Source organism: Neophocaena asiaeorientalis, unplaced genomic scaffold, assembly GCF_003031525.2.
Source record: "Neophocaena asiaeorientalis asiaeorientalis breed wild unplaced genomic scaffold, Neophocaena_asiaeorientalis_V1.1 scaffold203, whole genome shotgun sequence".
Lineage (NCBI taxonomy): Eukaryota > Metazoa > Chordata > Mammalia > Artiodactyla > Phocoenidae > Neophocaena > Neophocaena asiaeorientalis.
Window position 1 is genome coordinate 366,039 of NW_020172776.1, and position 21,440 is coordinate 387,478.

General features: G+C 41.6%; 1 protein-coding gene across 3 annotated transcripts in view; it reads left to right on the forward strand.

Annotated features, from left to right (window-relative positions):
• The first annotated feature begins 13,104 nt into the window (after positions 1–13,104).
• LAMA4 (laminin subunit alpha 4) overlaps positions 13,105–21,440 on the forward strand; it is a 150,732-nt gene continuing 142,396 nt past the window's right edge. For 2 of the 3 annotated variants that reach the window (XM_024740950.1, XM_024740951.1), the window contains exons 1-2: positions 13,233–13,305; positions 13,410–13,756. In XM_024740950.1, coding sequence (XP_024596718.1) covers positions 13,562–13,756 — 195 coding nt within the window. In that variant the 5' untranslated portion in view covers positions 13,233–13,305; positions 13,410–13,561. Of the gene's footprint in view, positions 13,757–21,440 lie in introns of all 3 variants that reach the window. The other variant, XM_024740949.1, reaches the window with a different exon arrangement.

Genomic DNA, 21,440 nt, shown 5'->3' on the forward strand with positions numbered 1-21,440 from the left:
GCCCCCACTCACCGCAACTAGAGAAAGCCCGCACGCAGCAATGAAGACCCAACACAGCCAAAAATAAATAAATTTAAAAGAAAGAAAAGAAATGTACTTATAACACACACACAAAAAAGAAGTGTTCCTTGGTCTAATAAGTGGAGAAATGCATAGGACCAGTGACTCACAATGCAAGGCTCTGAGAAGTATTGCTGTTTTTGTTTTTTTTTTTAAGCTCTTGTTTATCCCATTATCTGTAAGATGCTGCTTTGTGAAATGCTGCTTTAGTATAATCTATTGACTTGGCAATAGATAGGAAATGAGGTTCAAAAGGAGAAAGTAGTAAAAATTGTGTTTACATGTTGAGGCTGGCTGATTGGAAAAACGGTGGTTCTTTTAATAAGAATGGAAGCATGTAGAAGTTTTCAGGTGTGGCAGAATGAGGAGTCCCATTCTGAGCATACTAAGTTTGATGTGAAGATCCTTTTTGGGGTATAACTGTCCACCAGTTGGAAATTCAGGACTACAGCTTACTAGAATGGTCCTGACCAGAGATGAAGATTTCATAGTCATATACAGAAGCAACAATTAAAGCCAGGGCAATAGATTAAATTGGGAAGGAACTGATAAAAGAGAGGAAAGAGTGCCAATGGCAGAACGTCTCACTGTATTTAGGGAGTCTAATCAGAGAGTTTAGAAGAGAACAAGAGATGTATGTTCCTTTAGAAGCAAGAAGAGGAGACACTCTTAACAAGGAAGAAATGCCACCCAGAGATTGAAAAGATGAAGACCAGAGATAATAAGGTCGTTGAATGATGTGATCTGAGGTGACTGAGGACCTTCTAGAGAACAGGGATGGTGTTATGGTGAGAACCTAAGCCTTATAAAAAAGACTAAGAATTGAAGGGGTACCGAGGAACATATGGCCAAGGAGCACTGACTTAGTATGTCAGTGATGAAAGGAATGAGAAAGATAGGTTGGTAACTTAAGAAAGAGAATACAGGGAATATTCACATTTTTAAGATGTAGGATGGCCTAAGCTTTTTTGTAGGCAAAGGAAGTGACTCCAGATGTAAGTTAAAAGGGAGATAGTTGATAAAGTAACATTTCAAAGAAGCTGGAGGACTGAGGTCAGAAGTCTGATTGCTGTTGATAGAAGATAAATTGATAAAGTCTTTTTAGAGAGCAATGTGACAATATCTGTCAAAATTATATGTGTGCGTACGCTTCAACCCAGCAATTTCACTAATATGATTCTGACCCACAGAAAAACTAAAGCAGGTATGCAAGGATATTCATTATAATACTAATTGTAATAGCAAGAAATGGAGAACCTGAATGCCCTTCAACAAAGAAACATTTAAATAAATCATGGTAGACCTCTTGTATAGGATACCACACAGCCATTAGAAAAAATGAACAAAATATATATATACTGAAATGGAAAGAAGCTCAGTATCTTTCCACAGCACTGTAAGCTCTACTGGAGCAAGAACTATGTCTGTTTTCTCAGCTTGTATATCCATGCCCTAGCATAGAGCTTGACCCAAAGTAGGTGCTCAATAAATACTTGATAAATGGAATGTTGAGTTTTAAAAACATGTTGCAGAATAACAAGTAAAATGTGAAAAGATTCACATTTGTTTTATATATACATACATATGCTTAAAATATGTATGTATAGGTTTGCATGTGCATAGAAAGAAATTCTGGAAGACTACTCAGGAAATTAGTTACCTTTGGAGAGTAGGATTGGATGAGAAGTGGAGCAAGAGAAGTAAGTACATATACTTTTAATTACTTCTGTATTCTTAAATTCTTAAGTTCAAACATAGATTTCTTTCATAATTTCAATATGTCAATAAAAGATATAAAATCACTGGAGAAAAGGGAAGACAAGTGCAATAGAATGGGTTAGCCTTGAACAGGGTCAAAACCCCCTCTTCCTGAAAGAAGGGAGTGAACCATGGCAACATTACAGAAAGGAGGAAAAAATAGAGAACCCAATCATGTTGCTCAATAAAGTAGGAGCCAGTGTCATCCCTAAGAGTGAGGGCAGTGGTGACTGGTATCTGCGAAAGGTTGAGAAGGTTCAGAACATGGACTTGGTTCTAGAGCTGTGGAGGCCTTGGAGACGATTCAATCTAACCACCCATTTTACACAAGGATTTGCCAAAAAACACACATTTTTGTGAGCGACGATGCCAGTCCAGTACAACAGCCTCTAAAAATATGCAAAAATAACTCGAAACAGATGAATAAATGGATTGCCAGGCATTTGTGAGGGGTCTGACAAAGTTAAGAGGGAGGAAATGTGTAGAGTCTATGCTATACTATGGCATTCTGCATCAAGGCCAGGCAGTCTGTAAGCTGGAGCAGAGGGAGGCAGTGAGTAGAGAATGGGCAAGATGGTGATGAGTCCTGGCAGATAAAAAATGTTTCAAACAATAAACACATAAAGAAGCAGAATGAGGAGCTGGAACTTGTAAGCTAATGAGAAAAATTCTTTCTGAGCTTAGGAAAACGGTGTCAAAATGGGAGACAGCAGCATTGATGACTGACAGATTGGAGTTTAGATTGACTGACTCAAATGAGCGATAGGCCACTGGATTGTTCCACTTTCATCCAAAGAATCATATCTATGCTAGTGTCATGTGAGTAGATAAGTGGACAGAGCTGTTGCTTCAATTGTAAAGGCAATACCCGCTTGCTTAATAAAACATAAAAGCACGCCAGTGAATCAAAATGTCTGCTGGTTCCCAGAATCCTCAAGGTGGATCCTGACCTACCACTTTGAACAGGTTTAGGGCAGTTCAGCCCTTCATGAAGGCAGTGGCTGATTAAGGCTAAACGTCCCGGCAGCTGTATCTGGCTGTATAATAGAGGGGTGAATTAAGGACAGGAGACATTTTTAAATTCTTTTCCTTTTAAATTCTTTCACTTTGGACTGAAAGAGCCAAGTAATTAAGGACGGAGTGGTTGGAGCCATGAATTATCTGGATGGTGCTAAGGAGTAACATGGGACCTATAATGAAGGGCTCGATGTTATCTTAGGTTGATAATGAGACCACAGCCATGTGATAGACTGAGTAGCAGCCTCCATGAAAAATGTTAACAAATATTAGATACCATGTTGATAATAAAGCATCTATAATTAAGCTATAGCTTCTGAATATTAAAATGACTAAAAGAAAAGTGAGCACTTACTGAATTGCTATAGGCAACAGAGAATTTTATTAACTTTACCATCAATCTCTCTCTCTATCTTCTAGTTTACTCCAGAACACATTATTCATATAACAACTGGAATAATACTAATATTGGTAGTAATGATAATAGTGGCTGAAGTTTATTGAGTGCTCACTATGTGCCAGGCATCGTTCTGGGCAATTTATATGCATTATCTTATTTTACCCTCACAAAAACTCTATGAGGTCGGTACACTCCCCATTTTACAGACGTGGCAGCTGAGGCTTTGAGAATGAAATAACATCCCGAGGTCACACAGCTGGCAAGTAGGAAAATTGAGGAAAACAGACAATCTGAATCTGTAGACTGGGTTTTTAACAACTACATCTAAATTATCTTTTAATAAATGTCTCCAAACTGACAAACTTATAGAAAATCAATATATTGCATATACAGGTTTTGCTTTTCTGTTGACTCCTTCCAGAAGACTAACATCCCTGTTAGTGGCTCTGCCAGCCACCTCCTATTTCTCACTGATACACTCATCACAGTCCTTTTCAAAATCACATTTCTTAAATTCCTACTGTTCTTGTATCAGAATCCTTTTGGTTTTCAGTAACAGAAAATCTAACTCAAATTGACAATAAAAGGTATTCCCTGGCCCATGAAACTGGAAAGTTTAGAGTTCAGTTTGATTTCACAGCTGAACAACTTCTTCCAAGACCCATTTTCTTCCTCTCCTCACACTATCTTCCATGGGGTCAGTTTCTCCTAAAGGTGGCTTCCCTTGGGACTGCTAATGACTGCAAAGGCAAAAACGTCCCTCTTCCATATGCAAGATATAAGAGCTGCCCACCTCTAGAGGCTCTCTCCAAACAAAAGAGAAAGCCTCTTTCCAGAAGACCCTAGCACACCTCTCCTTCCACACGATTAGCCTGTGTCAGTCACATAACTATCTCTGACCCTATAATTATGCTCCAGGATGGAATGGGATTCCACTGAATCATTTAGATCTGAACCAAGTACCCCTCCTCTAGAGCAATGAGACACTAGCATAGGTACTGGGCTGGGGAGTAAAATAAGAGTAGTTACCAAGAGCTCTCTTAATTTCTCCTAGAGTTCTCATCAGTATCTCTAGGGTCCCAGCAATATTAGGGTGAAAACTAGTTTAGAAATCCCAATAGAGGTACTTCCTTGGTGGTCCAGTGGTAAAGAATCTGCCTTCCAATGCAGGGGACGCCAGTTTGATCCCTGGCCAGGGAACTAAGATCCCACATGCCACCAGGCAACTAAGCCTGCGTGCCACAACTAATGAGCTCATGTGCCTCAACTAGAGAGCCTGCATGCCACAAACTACAGAGCACACGGGCTCTGGAACCCATGCGTCACAACTCCAGAGCCCAGGTGCCCTGGAGCCTGCGTGCCACAACCAGAGAAGAGAAAACCTGCATGCCACAACTAGAGAGAAGCCCTCGTGCTGCAATGAAAGATCCCACATGCCTCATTGAAGATCCCGCATGCTGCAACTAAGACCAAATGTAGCCATAAATAAATAAATAAATAAATAAAATGAAATCCCAATAGAGAAATGTGGCTGTACTTAAAGGTGAGAACCTAAGTTGATGGGTCACTTTATTAGTAAGAAACTACATGAACTACAATCCCAAATATCATAATTGTTTGTTTTTACATACTCTTCTTTAATTATTAAAAAGAAAAGAGGTTTTGGGAGCTGATTTAATAGGAAAGATTATCTTTTTATTAAATAAAGGAAATATGTACTTAGCTTGAGATAAATATAATTTAAGACAGTGTGGGACTTTTGAGAAAGCAAATGGGGACTAAAAAAGAAGAAGAAGAAAAGAAAGCAAGAACAAAAGAGAGAGGAAGGGAGAAAACCATTAGTGGCCATTTGGAAGTAGTCAAAATAGTCAAAGTAAACCCAGGGCCAGTAATTAATCAACTTTACTTAAGGATGATGCATATGATGGATAGAAGCTACCTCAAGGAATTACTGTCAAGCAACACCTTCCACTGGCTTGGCAAACTCATGATGGTGTGTGCTGGCTGGGAAACACAAGTTTCAAACATTGCTTTCTTTCCGGCCTATCCGTTCCTTCCAAGGCTAGGCGGTGGGGGGGCAGGGGCAGGGGGCTGACTCTATTCAAGATAAAACTCACCTCAGTTTCAAGGAAATATTGGTTTTACAAATTGAGATGTCTGTGATGCAACTGGATTGGTCCAAGGATGGGGAGTTGTGTTTGGGGGACACAGTGACAGTTCATAAACATTATTCTATTTGTCAGCTGAGGCCTAGACTGTTATTGCAACAGTCTCCCAACTGGTCCCCCAGGCTCCAGTCTCTCCACTTCAGTGCTCTCTCCACATGGTGATTTGACTAACCCTTCTGTGAGCCTCTCACTCTCTTCTAGTAGTAAACTAGTAATCAGCTCCATACCTATCCATACCATATTATCTCCAATTATTCACCCAAAAAAACTTCACCCAATGACTCACCCAGTCAGCCCTTGCCTGAATGTGCATGTATTTTCACTCTCCTATTCCTGTGTCTATGCTGTTCCATTTGCGTAACATTCCCTTCTCCATGCCCTTCCCCCACCAGTCTTTCCATATCTAATTCCTATACCTGTGTGGAGATCCAGCTCAAATCTATAATACCTTCTCTTCTTATTGAGCTCAAAGGGGTCCCTTTCTGCTTAAAGCAATGGATTTACGCCCATCTTGACCACCTGATGTTACCCACGTGCTACAAACCTCCCTTACTAGACTGTAAGGTCATCCCATAGTATTATCTACAGTATTACCCACAGTGCCTTGTAGATCCCAAGTAAAAAGACAGCTTGTGCCTGATGCATTATGTATTATGAATTTATAATGTTTTAAAAACAAGTATTTTTAAAAAGGAAGGAATACAGTGTAAGAATCCAATCTAAGAAGCATCTCAAAAAAAACTTGTCCAAAACTAAACTCTTCATCATCTCCATTGCCAACTTGCACCTCCGATTTTCCTTCTCATGTTAGTAATGGCAAATCAATCATTTAAGTCTGTTCAGGCCAAACAACATGGACTTCAGCCTTGAGTCCTTTCTCACTCTCATTCTTCATATCCAGCAAATGTCATTGGTTCTACATTCAAAATAAATCCAGAATTTGAAGGCTTCTCACATCTATTGCTAACATTGTGGACCAAGCCACCATCATCTCTCACCTGTACTATTGCAAGAGCCTCTGCATAGTCCCCCTACTTCCTCCCTCATCTCTTTCCCTAAAGTCTATTTCCCACATGGCAGACAAAATAAGTCAAATCATATCACTTGTGTGCAAAGAACATCCAAATACTTCCCATCTCACTCAGGACAGAAGCCAGAGTTGTCACAATGATCTCAAAGGTCCTACATAACCCACCTCAGTGGCCCCCTGCCTTTCTGACACTGTCTCCAACTACTCTTTACCTCCATCACTTCATTCTAGCCTCTTCCTCAACAAGGCCAGCACCTTCCCCCTCTGCAGCCTTCTCTCTCTATCCCACAGCAACTTCATGTTTCTCCATAGCACTTACCATTTGACAGAATGTATTCCATGCATACATATTTCTCTTGCTTGTTTATTCTTTCTCCTACCTGTGCCTCAGTTAGAATGTAAACTTCATGAAGGCAGAAATTTTTATCTGATTTCTCCTTTGCTCTTTCCCAGAGCCTATGAAAGTGCCAATGGCAAAGTAGACACTCAGAAAATATTTGTTGAATGAATGGGTGATGAATAAATCTTATTTAGAGTGTTAAATATTCAGGGGCTGTAGACCACTTAAGGGATGTGGTGGACAGTGACTTGAGAATCTTTCTTCTAAAGGTCAGAATCTGTACAACTGAACTTTTAGAGTCGGATCAGTTTCTCACTTGTTAGAGGAACAGTAACTGTACTTCAACTCCAAACTATAAGGCACCGTGCAAATATAAGGCATTGCTATGGTTATGTGCTCCCTATTCTGAAATATTTTTTCCAAAGTCAGTTGATTTCCCAAGGTGAGCATGTCCAGTATGCGTTTTCTAGAGGATAATGCACGGGATGCAGAGCTAGACTGTGGAACTTTTGAGTTAGCATCTTACAGCCTGGTCTGCAGCTGCTCACACAAAGCAAGTTAGAACATATTCTAGCCCTCCTCCCTGCTTATACGCCCACCATGGTGACAGCAAGACTTCTCTTAAAGAATCTTCTCCTCCTTTTGTGGTGCTGGGGGTGGGGTGTGTGCAAGGACACAAAAAGCCCATCTTTCAGGTCTCCTCTTTTGAATGTTGCCCAATTCTCCTTAATTTCATTATCAAGTCTCAGGTGCTCCTATTTTCTACTGATCTCATCACTGAGTTAAGGGGTGCTGATGCCTCTGTACTCAGTTGATTACATTACCACAGAGCATCCATCACTTCCCTTTAGCCTGATGAAGTAATTATTCCAGCAGACCTAAAGGAAGGTCACAGCTGAGGCAGTTGATAATCCTTATTAGGACCATTCTCTCTTACCTGTTGGTTTCACCCTTTCTCCATCAGGATGAACGACTTGCATAAGAACATCCTCATTTCTGTTATCATTCCTAAATGCTCTCTGAGCCCCCTCTTCACTGGTACAGTCCCTGCCCTTGGAGCTGACAGAGCCAGTGTGAAGAGAAAGGGCTTCCCAACCTCCTACTGGTCCCTCAGCACTGCCCTTATCCACACTAGCCAATCCTCCCAAAATGCCAATCCGAACACTGTGAGCTACTCACAGTAACACTGGAGTTACAGTGACATGGAGAAAAAGTTTTAAATATTATATACAGTTTGATTCATTTCTGCAAGAAAAAAGGAGATGGAATCTGTAAAATGGATATATATTAAAATATATTTTACATGCACAAAAATCTATGTATATATAACGGAATACATAAAATATAAAAACAGATGGAATCCGTCAACATAGATGTAACAAAAGCCTGAAGGTTACATTTACACCCAAACATTTTCAGTGTTGTCAGTCATTGCCCCAGAGTGGTATGATTCCTGGTGCCCCTCACTTCCTTCTTGTGTGATAGCTGTAATTTCCTATTTTACTGTAATTATTATATTTGGTACTTTTTAAACTCTTTAAATGAAAATATGAGCATGTCATTCTTGGGCTTAATTTTTTTCACTTAAAAAAAAACGATCACGGGCTTCCCTGGTGGCGCAGTGGTTGAGAGTCCGCCTGCCGATGCAGGGGACACGGGTTCGTGCCCCGGTCTGGGAAGATCCCACATGCCGCAGAGCGGCTGGGTCTGTGAGCCATGGCCGCTGGGCCTGTGTGTCCAGAGCCTGTGCTCTGCAACGGGAGAGGCCACGACAGTGAGAGGCCCGCATACCACAAAAAACAAAACAAAACAAACAAACAAACAAAACGATTACAGTTTTATGATGGGATTGGTCAGAGAAGCAAGCATGAGCTCTCCCCTACCATGAGGTCTCCAGCTGACCGTCCAGTGGCAGGAAGTTAAGGTGGGAGATGGGGTCTTCTGCTCGCACTCCTCTCCAGCCACACGTCTCCGAACGATTCTGGTGGCAGTTCAGGCCACCTGAGGAGGAGCAACAGCGAGAGTGCTGGGAGAGGACAGAGCTTTTAAAAGTGGTTCTTCACTATAGATAAAATACCACATTGTACCCTTCAAAACTGGTTAAGAGGGTAGGTCTCCTGTTGTGTTCTCACCACAATGAAATTTAAAAAATTTTTTTATTTTTAAAAAAGTTGTTCTTCCTCCCAACAGTTTTCTCAGGCTTTCGATCAGGACGTGAGTAGGACTGTGAACAGCTCCCCAGTCTTCAGATATACATTTTGGGAGGATCCCTCTGTGGCGGTGAGAGACCAGTAGGAGGCGGGGAAGCTGTGTCTTCTCACCGGGCTCCGTCTCACAGCCCTGAAGGCCATGACTATGAGCTGTGAAGAGGGAGGCTCAAAGAGCCTTTGGAAATCCCACGGCCTTCTCACCCTCCTGTGGCATCGGGGCTGTGGCACATTTGTCCCTCTGCACATACAGTTCTTCCCCCTGGACCACCATTCTTCCCTTCCTCCCCTCAGTTAAGACAACACAGTTTCCCCCTTCTGGAGCCTTCTCCCACACTCCCTTGCCGAGCTCCAGTAAAGGGCTTGTTCTTCTGCTTTCAATCCATGTTAATCACTTTGCATTGCTTACAGGGTCTACTCATGGTCTGTCCCACCAGACTCTGAACTCCTTGAGAGTCAGGATCATGTTTTTATTATTTTACCTTCAGCATCTCACATGCCATACTGAAGTGTTCAATAAATGCTGATTAAATAAATGAATAAGTGAATTAATGAATAAATTAATTAAATAAATACTGGATGGATGGATGGAAAGGATGCAGGTGGCACATGCTAAAAGCCAGGTGAGGCTGTGACAAGTGTCATAGTCAGGAGACAAAGCATAGGGAGCACATACTACCCACACCCCGAACAAAAGTCTGAACAAACTGATGGGAAAAGAACCACTTTTAGAAGACTTATCCTCTCCCAGCATTCTCGCTGTTGCTCCGGTGGCCTGAACTCCCACCAGAGTCATTCACAGAGGAGACTCCTGGCCAGAGAGGAGAGGAGTGTGAACAGAAAAAGAGACCCCCATCTCCCTCCTTACTTTCCTGCCACTTGACTATCAGTTAGACAACTCATGGCAGGGATAATGCATCTTGCATCTCTGACCAATCTCATCATAAAATTGTCACTAGTACACAGTCCCCACAACAATCCCCTGTCTAATTATGTCCAAGATTAGCACTTAAAAATCCTAAATAGCATGTGACACGACTTTCTATTTGCAGAAGGGCACATGGGATACATTAACAACACCCTTGCCAGATCCTTGGACACTATGGACAGGCCCAACAGCCAAGTGCTGAAGGGAGTGGGCAGCCTTGATCTGTTGCTAACTGCAGCAGGGGACTCAGAAGAGAATTCCAGAACCCTCTGTTGATAAAGCCTCCAAACCACCAGATCTGCTGCTGCCAGAACTAAAAATAGCTTGGTCTGGTTAGGAAAGCATTGGTCTGGGAGTCAGAAGGCATGGGGCCCTCAGCCTGCAGTAACCGGCCTAGTGTCCTTGCCATTTAACCTCTTAGCCTGTCATAATGCCATGCTCTCTTCTGTGCGTTGGGAATGATGGAGCAGTACCCCTTCCATCATGGGGTAGGTGGGGGTCCCAAAGGAGAGAGTGGACATGAAAGTACTTGCTGAATGCCTGAAAAGGGAGAGAAGGAGGGTCATGATAAGAAAGCAGCCATACTGGAGACACTCCACAGTTGTAGTGTTAGCAGGAATAAGATCCTCCCACATTCAGGCCTTTGATGGTCTTGGGGTGGCCCTTTGGTGATGATTACCTTTGTTCTAGTGCCTTCCAGCTTGCTATAAAATAGTCAGCCAGTCTCCCTCCTCGCCTGACTGCTCTATCACTCTAAGATGCCTCATTCATGGTTAATACAAGGAAGTCCCAAGTAGCAGCCAGAAATGTGAACGGCTATTCTCAGCAAATAGGAGGTTACCCAAGTCACAGGATAAATAAACATGCTTATTTTTTCTCTTTAAAAATAATGATTCTGTGCTTTTTTAAGACTTTAAAATAGTTAGTTAAATAGTAAATATTGAGCAGTTGACTATATGCCAGGCTGTGTTAATGCTTTATTCACATTATTTCATTTACTACTCATGAAAGAGGCATCATTATCCCATTTTACAGATGAGGAAACTGACACCCAGAGAGACTAAGTTCTGTCAAGCTCCCAGAACCACTGTAAACAGACTTAGGATTTGCAGCCTAATTTATTTCATACAAAACCCATGCTTCTTGTGTATTTTGCTGTTTTGCCTCAAAACAAATAATACTATCTGCAGAAAGATGAGGAGGAAGAGTTAGAAACATATATTTAATCAAAAAGTTCACAGGTCTTGAATAAATGCACTCCTACCCCCACTGCTCAGGCCTCTCATAGAACCTGACACTGCCTGGCAAGCAGGGAAAAGAGGCACTGGGTCAAATAAAAAGTGTGAGATTGATTGACATTTAATGAAGAACAGGACATAATCCAGCAGGAAGCAAATGTGAACAGCTTTTGTGTACTGACGAGGTCTATATCTGAAGTCAGAATATAATATGTTCCTAAATCATTATTGTTATTAATTATTATTTAAAGTTTTTTCAAAGCGAGAGTAGGACAGGATATTTGAGCATCATTTTTTCCTCTTCAGAGTCTGGCCATCTTGTCTCCCAATGTAAGTCTCTTGAAGAACCAACCAAACCAAACATATATTTTTAAGTTCTTTTACTTAATTTAGTGGGTTAACCAGTTTATGTGGAAGAAGATGATCATAATTTAGCTTAATGGTTCATTGCAATACTATTTTTATATCTTGAATTGAAAACATTACAGACACTTTGGGAAATATGAAAACTTTTTGCTTCTTCCAGCTTTGGCACTTTTGTATTATACCAATTTGTTGTTGAAAACACCAATGACCTTAGCATCAGATTTACCTGTTTTAGTAGTACTTTTACCACGTACCCATTACCAAATGTGTATGACAACGCCTATCTCATTATAGTGAAGAGGGAAATAAATGAGATAATTTATGCAAACTTTTTGGCACCTAGAAAGTACTCAAAAACTTGGGATTTTTGTGAATATTTTAGTGCAACTCTTCTATCTCTGAATTTGTGGACTTTATTTCATGAATTTCAGTGTGGTGTAAATGTGCAAGATAGTTTTGGAATCAGTGAGGAGTGGGGCCAGCTTTCTAGCAGCTGTGTGACTTGGGCAAATGTCTTAGTCTCTCAGAACCTCCCTTTTTAATCCTATAAAAAGGAAATAATAGTCCTATTTTGCAAAAATGCTATGAGGCTTGCAAATAACACATGCAAAGTATCTGGCATATTGTAGGTGCAAAATAAATGGCTGCTTTGTTTATCCTTAGATAAAATGATTTTTGTCCTATAAATAGAGCTAATGATTAGACTTCATTGAAATGCTTAGTTGCATGATTGTGAGTGATTTCAAACACCTAGAAACTTAAGTGTTATTCTATGGTTGTCTCACTTAATCCTTTTTAAAACATGTTTGGGTCTTGTGGGAATGTTTAAAGCTCCTTATGAAGCCAATGAATGCAAACATATCTATCAGCTATCAGTATCTAGTGGCCATTGACCCATCCACATTGGTACCCCACATAATTGTAGCTCAACTTCACCCCGAAGCCTTGGAAAGGTTACATGACAGACAGATGTAGTAGGCATGAGATTACAGGGCAAAAGGAAGAGGTCGGAGCTGTGGGCAGTATATTTGACAGGCTCATACACTGCAAGCCTTGTTCCGGGCCCCTTACAAAGCACCTCTTTAGGACGGAAACAAGATGTTCTTTGTAAATAAAAGTTCATGCATTTGAGTAATGAAGTCATTTTCCAGTGCTGCAGTGAAATATATTCTTCTCCCAAGCCCTCTGGGTGAGGACTGTCAGGGGGAAGAGGGTGGCCAGCCAGTCTCCAGGGAAGGTATGAGCACAAACAGTGCAGTAGCCTGTCTCTAGAAAATGAGAAACACTGCCCAAGAAAGGGGGTGCCCTCCCCCTCTGCCATCTGAGAGCATCCACCTCCGGCTCCAGCCCAGGAATCCCTTTTCCACCCACTTTACTGCAAACTATCAGGGCCACATAAAAGATGTACATAAATATAGATAAGACATCCGGCACCTTGGCTAAATAAATAAGAGATGTGAGGAAGCAATCACAAAAGCTGAATATTCATCTGGGGCCCTTGGAGGGGCTCCAAACTGAGAGGGGAGGGGAGGCCGCCAGGAAAGGCCCGGCCACGGTGTCTGAAAGACCAACTTGGAGGGGGAGGGCCTGGAAGTGAAGGTAAAAAGGGAGTGGTGAAAATGGGTGTGGGAAGGAAGCCAGGACAGCGCAGCCCTCAATCCCGACCGCCAGGGACAGGAGGTGGCCGGCGCTCGCGGGGCTCGCCCCAAACGCATCCGCCTCTTGATGCTGAGCTTTAAGCTCCATCCATCTGTACATTCTGCAGCGAGAGCCTCTGGGGAGAGAGAGAGAAAGTGAGAGAGAGAAACGGAGGGGGGAGACAGAAAGAGGAGAGAGAGAGAAGGGGGGTGTGGAGCAGGCTCTGGCTTACTCTCTCACTCTTCCTTTTTCTACTAAGTTGCTCCCTGGGCTGCCTTGAGTTCCCACATCTGGATACTGCAGACGCACAGAAGGTAAAATAAGTGAGGCACCGCTGCACCACAGGGGGGACCGGCGAGGACCAACAGTGGCCGAGCCCCTGGAAGAGCCCTGTCGGATGTCAGCGGAGAGATGGCTTTGAGCTCAGCCTGGTACGCAGTCCTGCCCCTGTGGCTCCTCTGGGGCGCCGCCTGCTCCCGCGCCGCGTCTGGGGACGACAGCGCTTCTCCTTTTGACATTGAAGGGAGCTCAGCGGTCGGCCAACTAGACCTGCCTGAGACCATCGAGGCCCGCGTGGCTCTCGGAAGTCTGCCGCCTGCTGCCAAGGTACAGTGCCCCTGCCATTGTCACCCTGCTGGGGCACCTGTGCCCCGTGTTGTGTGTGTCACACTTGTGTCCCCCTCTCTCCCCACCCCCTTTCCCTTTCCCTTCCCCACCCACCTTATGAGTTTCACCTGGACGGGTCAGTTCAGAAACTTGAAATAAAGAGTTTTACTTTGTACGTTAGATTTGGACTTTGTGATTTGAGAGCTGAGGCTTTGGAACACATCCCTGTTCAAGCTGGTAAAAGGGCATGTGTCTTGCATACTCTGAGTTAGTAGGCTAGACTCTCAGCTGGGGCTGCAGTAGCACGTCTGTGACTTTCCGCCGCTTGTTATGTCCCAATAGAGTCATTTTTGTCAAGCCACACCACTTAATGTGTGTGCCCTGTCACTGGCTTCCTGCTCCTCTGTGATGTTAGGACAGTGGGAACAATACTGCAGGACTAATCTTTTTGTCACAAATTAAACACAAGGTCCTCTGCAAGAGGGGAGGGTGAAGAGTGGGTGAGGGCACTAAAGCTGTTAGGAAACTGCAGAGCAGTTACCTTAAATAGACACAAGCCATTGTATTCCAGAAACAAGAAGTCATGATGAAAGTCAAGCCCCATCCCAAATGTAAAAATGACAGAGATATGCTACTGATGATATGCTTATTCAAAGAGCTGCTGTTTGAATCCCTTGCAAAAGCATTTATGTTAAAAGCAAAACCAAAGTGTAGAAACTGGGTAAAGGTGGATGAATCCAGAGTAAGTGATTTAAGAACCCCCTGAGCCGAGACGGACAACAGCATGTCCAGGGCGTGGGAGACACGAAATAGGAGGAAAATGAAGTCACCTAAGTTCATGGGAAAGGAAAGAGCAGTTGACCTAACAACACACACACGCACACACACACACACACACACCCATAGCTATGATTACAGCAACTATAGAACCAAAGCAGTTATGTGGATTGATACATTTCTAATGCCATTGATGCACTTCTAGTGCCATTTCTAACAGCACTGAAGTCTGGATTATTGCTATTAGTCCTACTAATTGTTAGTATAACCATAGTTATTAAACTACTGATAAGATAATATGCATGAAGATGGTCCTTCTCCAGGAGTGAGCCCTACCCACACCCCAAAATGAGGGGAGGATGGGTAGGGCCAAAGCATACCAACTCCCATTGTGGTGTGAAATGTAATCCCCATGAGAAAGAGGGGCACGCCTCCTGGTCAACTTTGTACTCAGACATGGGGAGAAGCCAGACCAGGAGACACTCCACACAATGAGAAGGCTTCACTTCTCTACAGGCTTGGAATCAACCCCCCAGGAAGCATTATCTCCACCTGTTGCTTTGAGTGGAAAGTTCCAGAATGAAACGCTTAAGAGTAGGATTGCCAGATAGAATACAGGACACCCAATTAAATTTGAATTTCAGATAAACAGCAAATAGATTTTGGTTATGTCTCAAATATTTCATGGGATGTATTTATACTAAAAATTTTTTCACTGTTTATCTGAAATTCAGTTTATCTGGGCATCCTATCTTTTTACCTGCTAATTCTAAAAAGACAGGCACACATAACTTTTTGTAACTCTCATCTCACAAAACGTAAGAAAATAATTGATTTTTTTAGGGAACCTTAAATTTATTGCTGAAACCCTGAGCAACTGCTTATATACTCGTATGTTCAGTGAAATAATATGAAGGCAGCACAGCAGAGGGTTTTAGATTGCAGGCTTTGCAGTCTGATGGTCCCAAGTTCAAATTTCAGCTTGCCTGCTCCTTACCTTGGGCAAACTACAGATGCCCAACTTGCAGATAAAGAAACTGAGACTTAGATAAGTTATTGATGTCTACTTCATATTTCATACAGTTACTGTGATGAAATTAGATAAAATACATAGAGGACTTAACACAGTGACTAACATGTATAAATGCTTAATACATCCTACGTGTTGTCTTTATTATTATTATAAAAAATACATGGCTAGTTGGATTAAAAGAAACCCTTATTTGGGAATATTCCTCAGAACTTTATTTTTATGGTGCTATTTTACTTAATATTGCTTGTCTGTATCCTTCCAATCAAAAAGAATGTCATGTAGTGTGTTAAATTTGTAATACTGTCGGAGACTAATAGGTCCAGAATGCCCGTTGAGGCTTCTGGTTTAGGGAAACAGAATCTATTAGTCATTCCGAAGGGTCATATGATGTAGAAAGGGTGGGATTGGGGTAATTATGTTCCCACTGCATAGTTTCACATAATGCCCTCCAGTCAGCCTGCAGTCCCACAGCGATTCCAACGCCCCACCATTCGGGTTTCCCATGCTTTTTATAGCCAGTAAGGAGACCTGAAAGCAAATACATTCTGGAGATTTAATAACATGGTACAACCACTCCACTGAATTGGTTCAGGAGGTTATATTTCATCTGTAGAGAAAAAGAGAACATGGACTCATACAAGACATTATTCGTGGGCGTTTGGAGAGGTGGATGGAAGGATATTCTAAAAATACATTCATTTTATTTGAATCGGATATATATATAAATGGTCATTCCTCAATTCTCCTTCAAAGGGAAGAAAGAAAACTAGTAAAGCAAGCATGGAGCAGTGGGAGGTGCTAGGCTGACGGCCTTCCTAAGGCTCTCCCACACCCCTCCATAGCAGGACTGGCATCCTCTCCACCCTCAGCACAAACTAGGGCATACTGGTGCACAGTGTGGGTTAGGAGAACAAATACATTCAACATGCACTGAATAAAAGGATGGGAAGCATGGGCTGACCAAGAAGGAACGCCCCTCCTTTCCTTCTAAAATGAGCACAAGCTCCTCCAGGATGCAGAGAATTTGAAAACAGGAGCACCACGGGTGCTAGTTGGTAGGATTTTCCTACTATCTGCTTTTTTACAAGCAGATAATTTACCGAGTCCATTATTTCTGAGTATATGGTGAGAACAATGATTCTCAGCAGGTGGGGTTGGGCAAAGGGGAAACTAGGTAGTGTCAAAAAGTGTATTTAGTATTCTAATATTCCACTTTTAAGAAAAGAAAGACTTAATTTTATTATACACATTATAGCAAGTGAAACTAGGCAAAAGTCTTCTTGGCCAATACGGAGATGCAGAAGAATGGGAGGGGACACAAGGATGGAGATGGGAACAGTCCCCCAGAAGAGGGTATCAGAGTGTCCTTAGGAAGAGTGACATTCTGGTTTATCAAAAAGAAGCAGGAGTTAAACAAGGTCAAGAACACAGGTTAGAGGTTGATTAAAAGAAACGCTTAGTTGGGACTATTTCTCAGAACTTTATTTTATGGTGCTATTTTACTTAATATTGCCATATCCCTGTTGTCTATATCCTTCGTGGCTGGAAAGAAGCCACCCAGAGACTCAGAGAGGAGTGGGGACTTTGCTGGAAGGGCAAAGCGGGAGGTGGTGGAAGGCGACAGTGCTGTTACTGCCTTTGGTAGATTATTGAGAAAATAAGGAAAATAATTGACAATACTGAGCAAACTTCCCTGAGAGGGGAAACCAGGAGTTTATCTCCTGATAACCTGATTGGATTTTGCAGTTGCTGTTCTTAGCTTCCCTCTAAGAAGATTCGTGCCCCATGAACCACAAATGTACCTCGCGCTAGACAAACTTGCTTGCTAAGAAAAAAAAAGCAATATGAACTAGACTAATTTTGCGGGGCTTTTCTTCTAGACACCCTTCACGGTTGATCTGTGATCCCATGCTCCAACACGTAGTTAGGTGCCCTGCCACTAAAGGATTGTAGTATGTTTATTAAAAGACAGCTCAGATCCCTTTCACTATCTGCTTTCCGTTGCCTTATCTTGCTCCCTTACTTTGAGAAAGGCTTTGTAGAACAACATCAAGACTTCCAGTCACTGGCCTAGGCCATCATTCTATACCACTGTTCAACAGAGCAGTTGGTAATTTAACACCCACACCCCACCCCCAGCCTGGCATGCAGTCATTATTTCACTCACTTAATACCATCCAAAGAGCAGGTTTGGAGACCTACCATGTACACAGTAATAAAGCAGGCACCAGGCGGGACAGAAAGAAGGCAGAGTCACATCCCTACCCTCAAGGAGTAAGCAATCTAAGACAGAAAAATATACACGTAGCCACTATATAAAGCAGAATGAATTTATGTTCTGTAAGAGCGGCTATCAGCTAAATGCCATGGGGCTAACGTGGAAAAAGTATTACTCCTGGGCTAGGCCAGTAGGGCACAGCCACTTACTCACCAAACACCAAAGAAAGTTCCTGGGAAACATTATTTTAGAAGGACTGGAATACAGTAATGGTAATAATAATAATAGCGTGGCTTATCGATGACACTCATTGAGTATTTACCACGTGCCAGACACTGGTCTAAGCGCTTTCCATGAGTTATTTCCTTTAACCCTCATAACAGTTCAGTGGGATTGGCGTACTTATTATCTCATTTTGCAAACGTGGAAACTGAGGCACAAAGCATTTGCCCAGGCAACCTGCCTGGTAAGTGGCCCAGCTAGGAAGGAGTTTATGAAAGTAATTCAACTGTGCAAGAATATCTAGAAAAATGTGGTGAGGTAAATGTAACTATCTGTAGGAACAATTTTAGTCAAAGTTTGATAATTTCTTAAAGTGAAGATATATAAAATACCATTCAAAGACCATTTATGCAGTGCTTCCTAGATGAGTAGCATAAATTACATGGCCTATCTTACAGAATTTATTATAAAACTGCTGGAAAACAGAGAATTCCATTTGCTATAATTCCAGAGTTCTCAGATTTAACCAGAAGAAATGTTTTTTTTTTAATTGTGGTAAAATATACACAAAATTTATTATTTTAACCATTTTTAAGTGGCATTAGGTCATCATCATCCATCACCACCCATCACCATCACTACCATCCATCTCCAAAACTTTCACCTTCCTAAACTCAAATTCAATACACATTAAACAATAATTCCTGTTAGCCTTTTCCCCAGGCCCTGGCAACCACCATTCTACTCTCCGTTTCTATGAATCTGACTACTCTAGGTATCTCATATAAGCGGAATCTACAGTATTTGTCATTTTGTGCCTGGCTTATTGCACTTAACATAACGTGGTCAAGGTTCATCTATGTTGTAGCATTTGCCCAAATTTCATTCCCTTTTAAGGCTGAATAATATTCTACTGTATGTAATATCACATTTTACTTATCCATTTGTCTGTTGATGGACATTGAGTTATTTCTACCTTTTGGCTACCGTGAATAGTGCTGCTATGAACATTGGTCTACAATTATCCATCAGAGTCCCTGCTTTTAGTCCTTTTGAGTATATACCTAGAAGTGGAATTGCTGATCCTATGCAACAGAGACAGTTTTAAAACTCAGATTTTTACGGAGGCCGAGCAAAAAATAACTGGGTAGGGAAAGGAACACATCCTGTGAGTGGTGGGGCCCAAGCAACAGCAGAAGACGGGATGCCTCTTCCAGAGGGCACCCACCTCTCTGTGTTGCCAGGCCTTCTGTTTTTTTACAAGAAGACAGAATCTGGATTCTTAAGTGAAATTGCTGACTCAGTTTTTTTAATGCCCTGTGGGAAGCACATCTGAGGACTGTTTATTTGCAGTCTCTGCTTTACGACATTTGAAATTCACCTTTCATCAAAGGCACAATGTGGGCATCTAGCCAGACAGATGTGCTATGAATCCAGCTCCCCTACTTTCTAGCTGTTTGACTTTAGGCAAATTAGTGCATTTTTCAGAGGCTCCGTCTGTTTGATTTTAAAATGAATACAAATGTATTTTCTTTGCAAGATATTTGTGAAATTTAAGTGAAATCGTGTGTATAAGCTGCCTAACTCAGTCTGCCCTCATCCTCTCTTCTCTCCCTCCCTCCTCACCCTTTTTCTTCCATTATCTGTTTTTATCTACCTGCGAGTTCAGATTTGTAGTATCAGTCTATTTTCATCTAAATTTTTACTTATTCTGTAAATGTGATTACTTTCAACTTTTGCTTACAAATTTGCTGATTATCCAACATTGGACAAGAAGGAGATTAGTTTAACTATTAAAATAATTGTATCCCTAATGGTTCTTTAAACATAACCTTTCCCCAGAAATAGGATAATCTGAGCAGTTAAGAGAAATGAATGAGTTTTCCCAAATACCCAAAAAACTAAACAAAAAACCCAGCATATTTGCTATGACAAGGACTATAACCTTTTTTTTTCCCTTTCACAATTAAATTCTAAAATCTGACTTGTCATAGATTCTTGAAGCATATAATGCTAAAAACACTCCTCTCCTTTAGGGTTTTTATGTGCTGAAAGTAACCACATAAATATAATGATGGCCAGACATAGTTATGAGACATTTGATTGGTTAGAAACCATTAAAATCAGATTGCCAGTACATGCTTTGAGTTACAAAACTTAGCATTTCCAAACAATTACTTTCGTGTTTTCTAAAGCAAATAATCTGCTACTTGACTGAGATATAGTAACCACATAGAAGAATATTTAAATATCTACTCCAGCATTTGCCAAAAAGCAGCATTCTTTTTTCAATTGCTTTTCTTTTTGCTCCTAGTGTGGTAAAGTTAAATTCTGGGAAATGGTTTACTAAAGGGAAGTTTAACCACAGATGTTTGTAATTCCAACTTAAGTTTCCCATCAAAGTCTTAATGAAATTCAGCTGCCAAGCAGTCAGCTCTGAATCTGAGTCTTTTTATCATGAGAAACTTGGGGAAAACAGCATTCTGAGGCTGACTGGTAGTGGGAAACTGTTCATATTCAAGCCCAAATCCTCTACATGAAGGAAAAAAAAAATGCACGAAGAAACAAATTCTCTTAAAAAAAACAAAAAAGGCTTGGGGGGTGGTCAAATGTACTTTAAGTAACATGTAATACGGCCCTCTTTTCACTTCCAGGAATTTCTTAGTTTGTGTGTTGTGTTTTGCTGGAGGCTAGAGATCTAGTGTTTACCTAAATGGAGTAAAGTATCAATGTTTATGACTCCATGAGAACCAATGAGTTGGAGAAATCCCATAACATTAACAGCTGCATTAACCCAAGCCCCCTGGAGACTAGAGCAGTGACCCATGCTGCATACTACAGCTAAAAGGATGCTTGAGCACAGTGCAGATTCTGTATATTAGTATTTATTTTGAAATTATGCCTTCCATTCCATGGAGTGGCATGATTACTTTAAAGGAAATCAAGATGTCTAGAGATCAAAGATGTCTTCACTAAAACTCACCTTGGACGTGACTGTTACATGCAACACTGTTGTCTGTTTACAAAGTGAACTGCAACATGGCACACTGCACTGAGCAGCTCTGTAAAGCCAAACGTCGACCCAAAGGAATGCATAATATAGACACAAGCAGAAGGCAAGATAAATGTCTAAAAAGCCTTGTACCGTGGGATGCCAGGGCTGTAGAACCATCTAGAATCACTGCAAGAGCCAGAGCACAAATTCAGGGTTTAAAATCATGGCTGGCTGCTTCTTCCACACAGAATTATTCCACAGTGCCTTTCAAGGTTCACAGCCACAGTGTGTATGTTTCCCTTTGATGATCAGTGATATAATTTGACAAGCTAAGTGTGCCCTAAGTGTAACCTCTCTTCCTGCCGATATGCCATGAGTCCTAGGAGCAGCAGAGCAGTTCTGTCATCTGTGATTCTGTTAATCCCCAGGTCACAGGTGA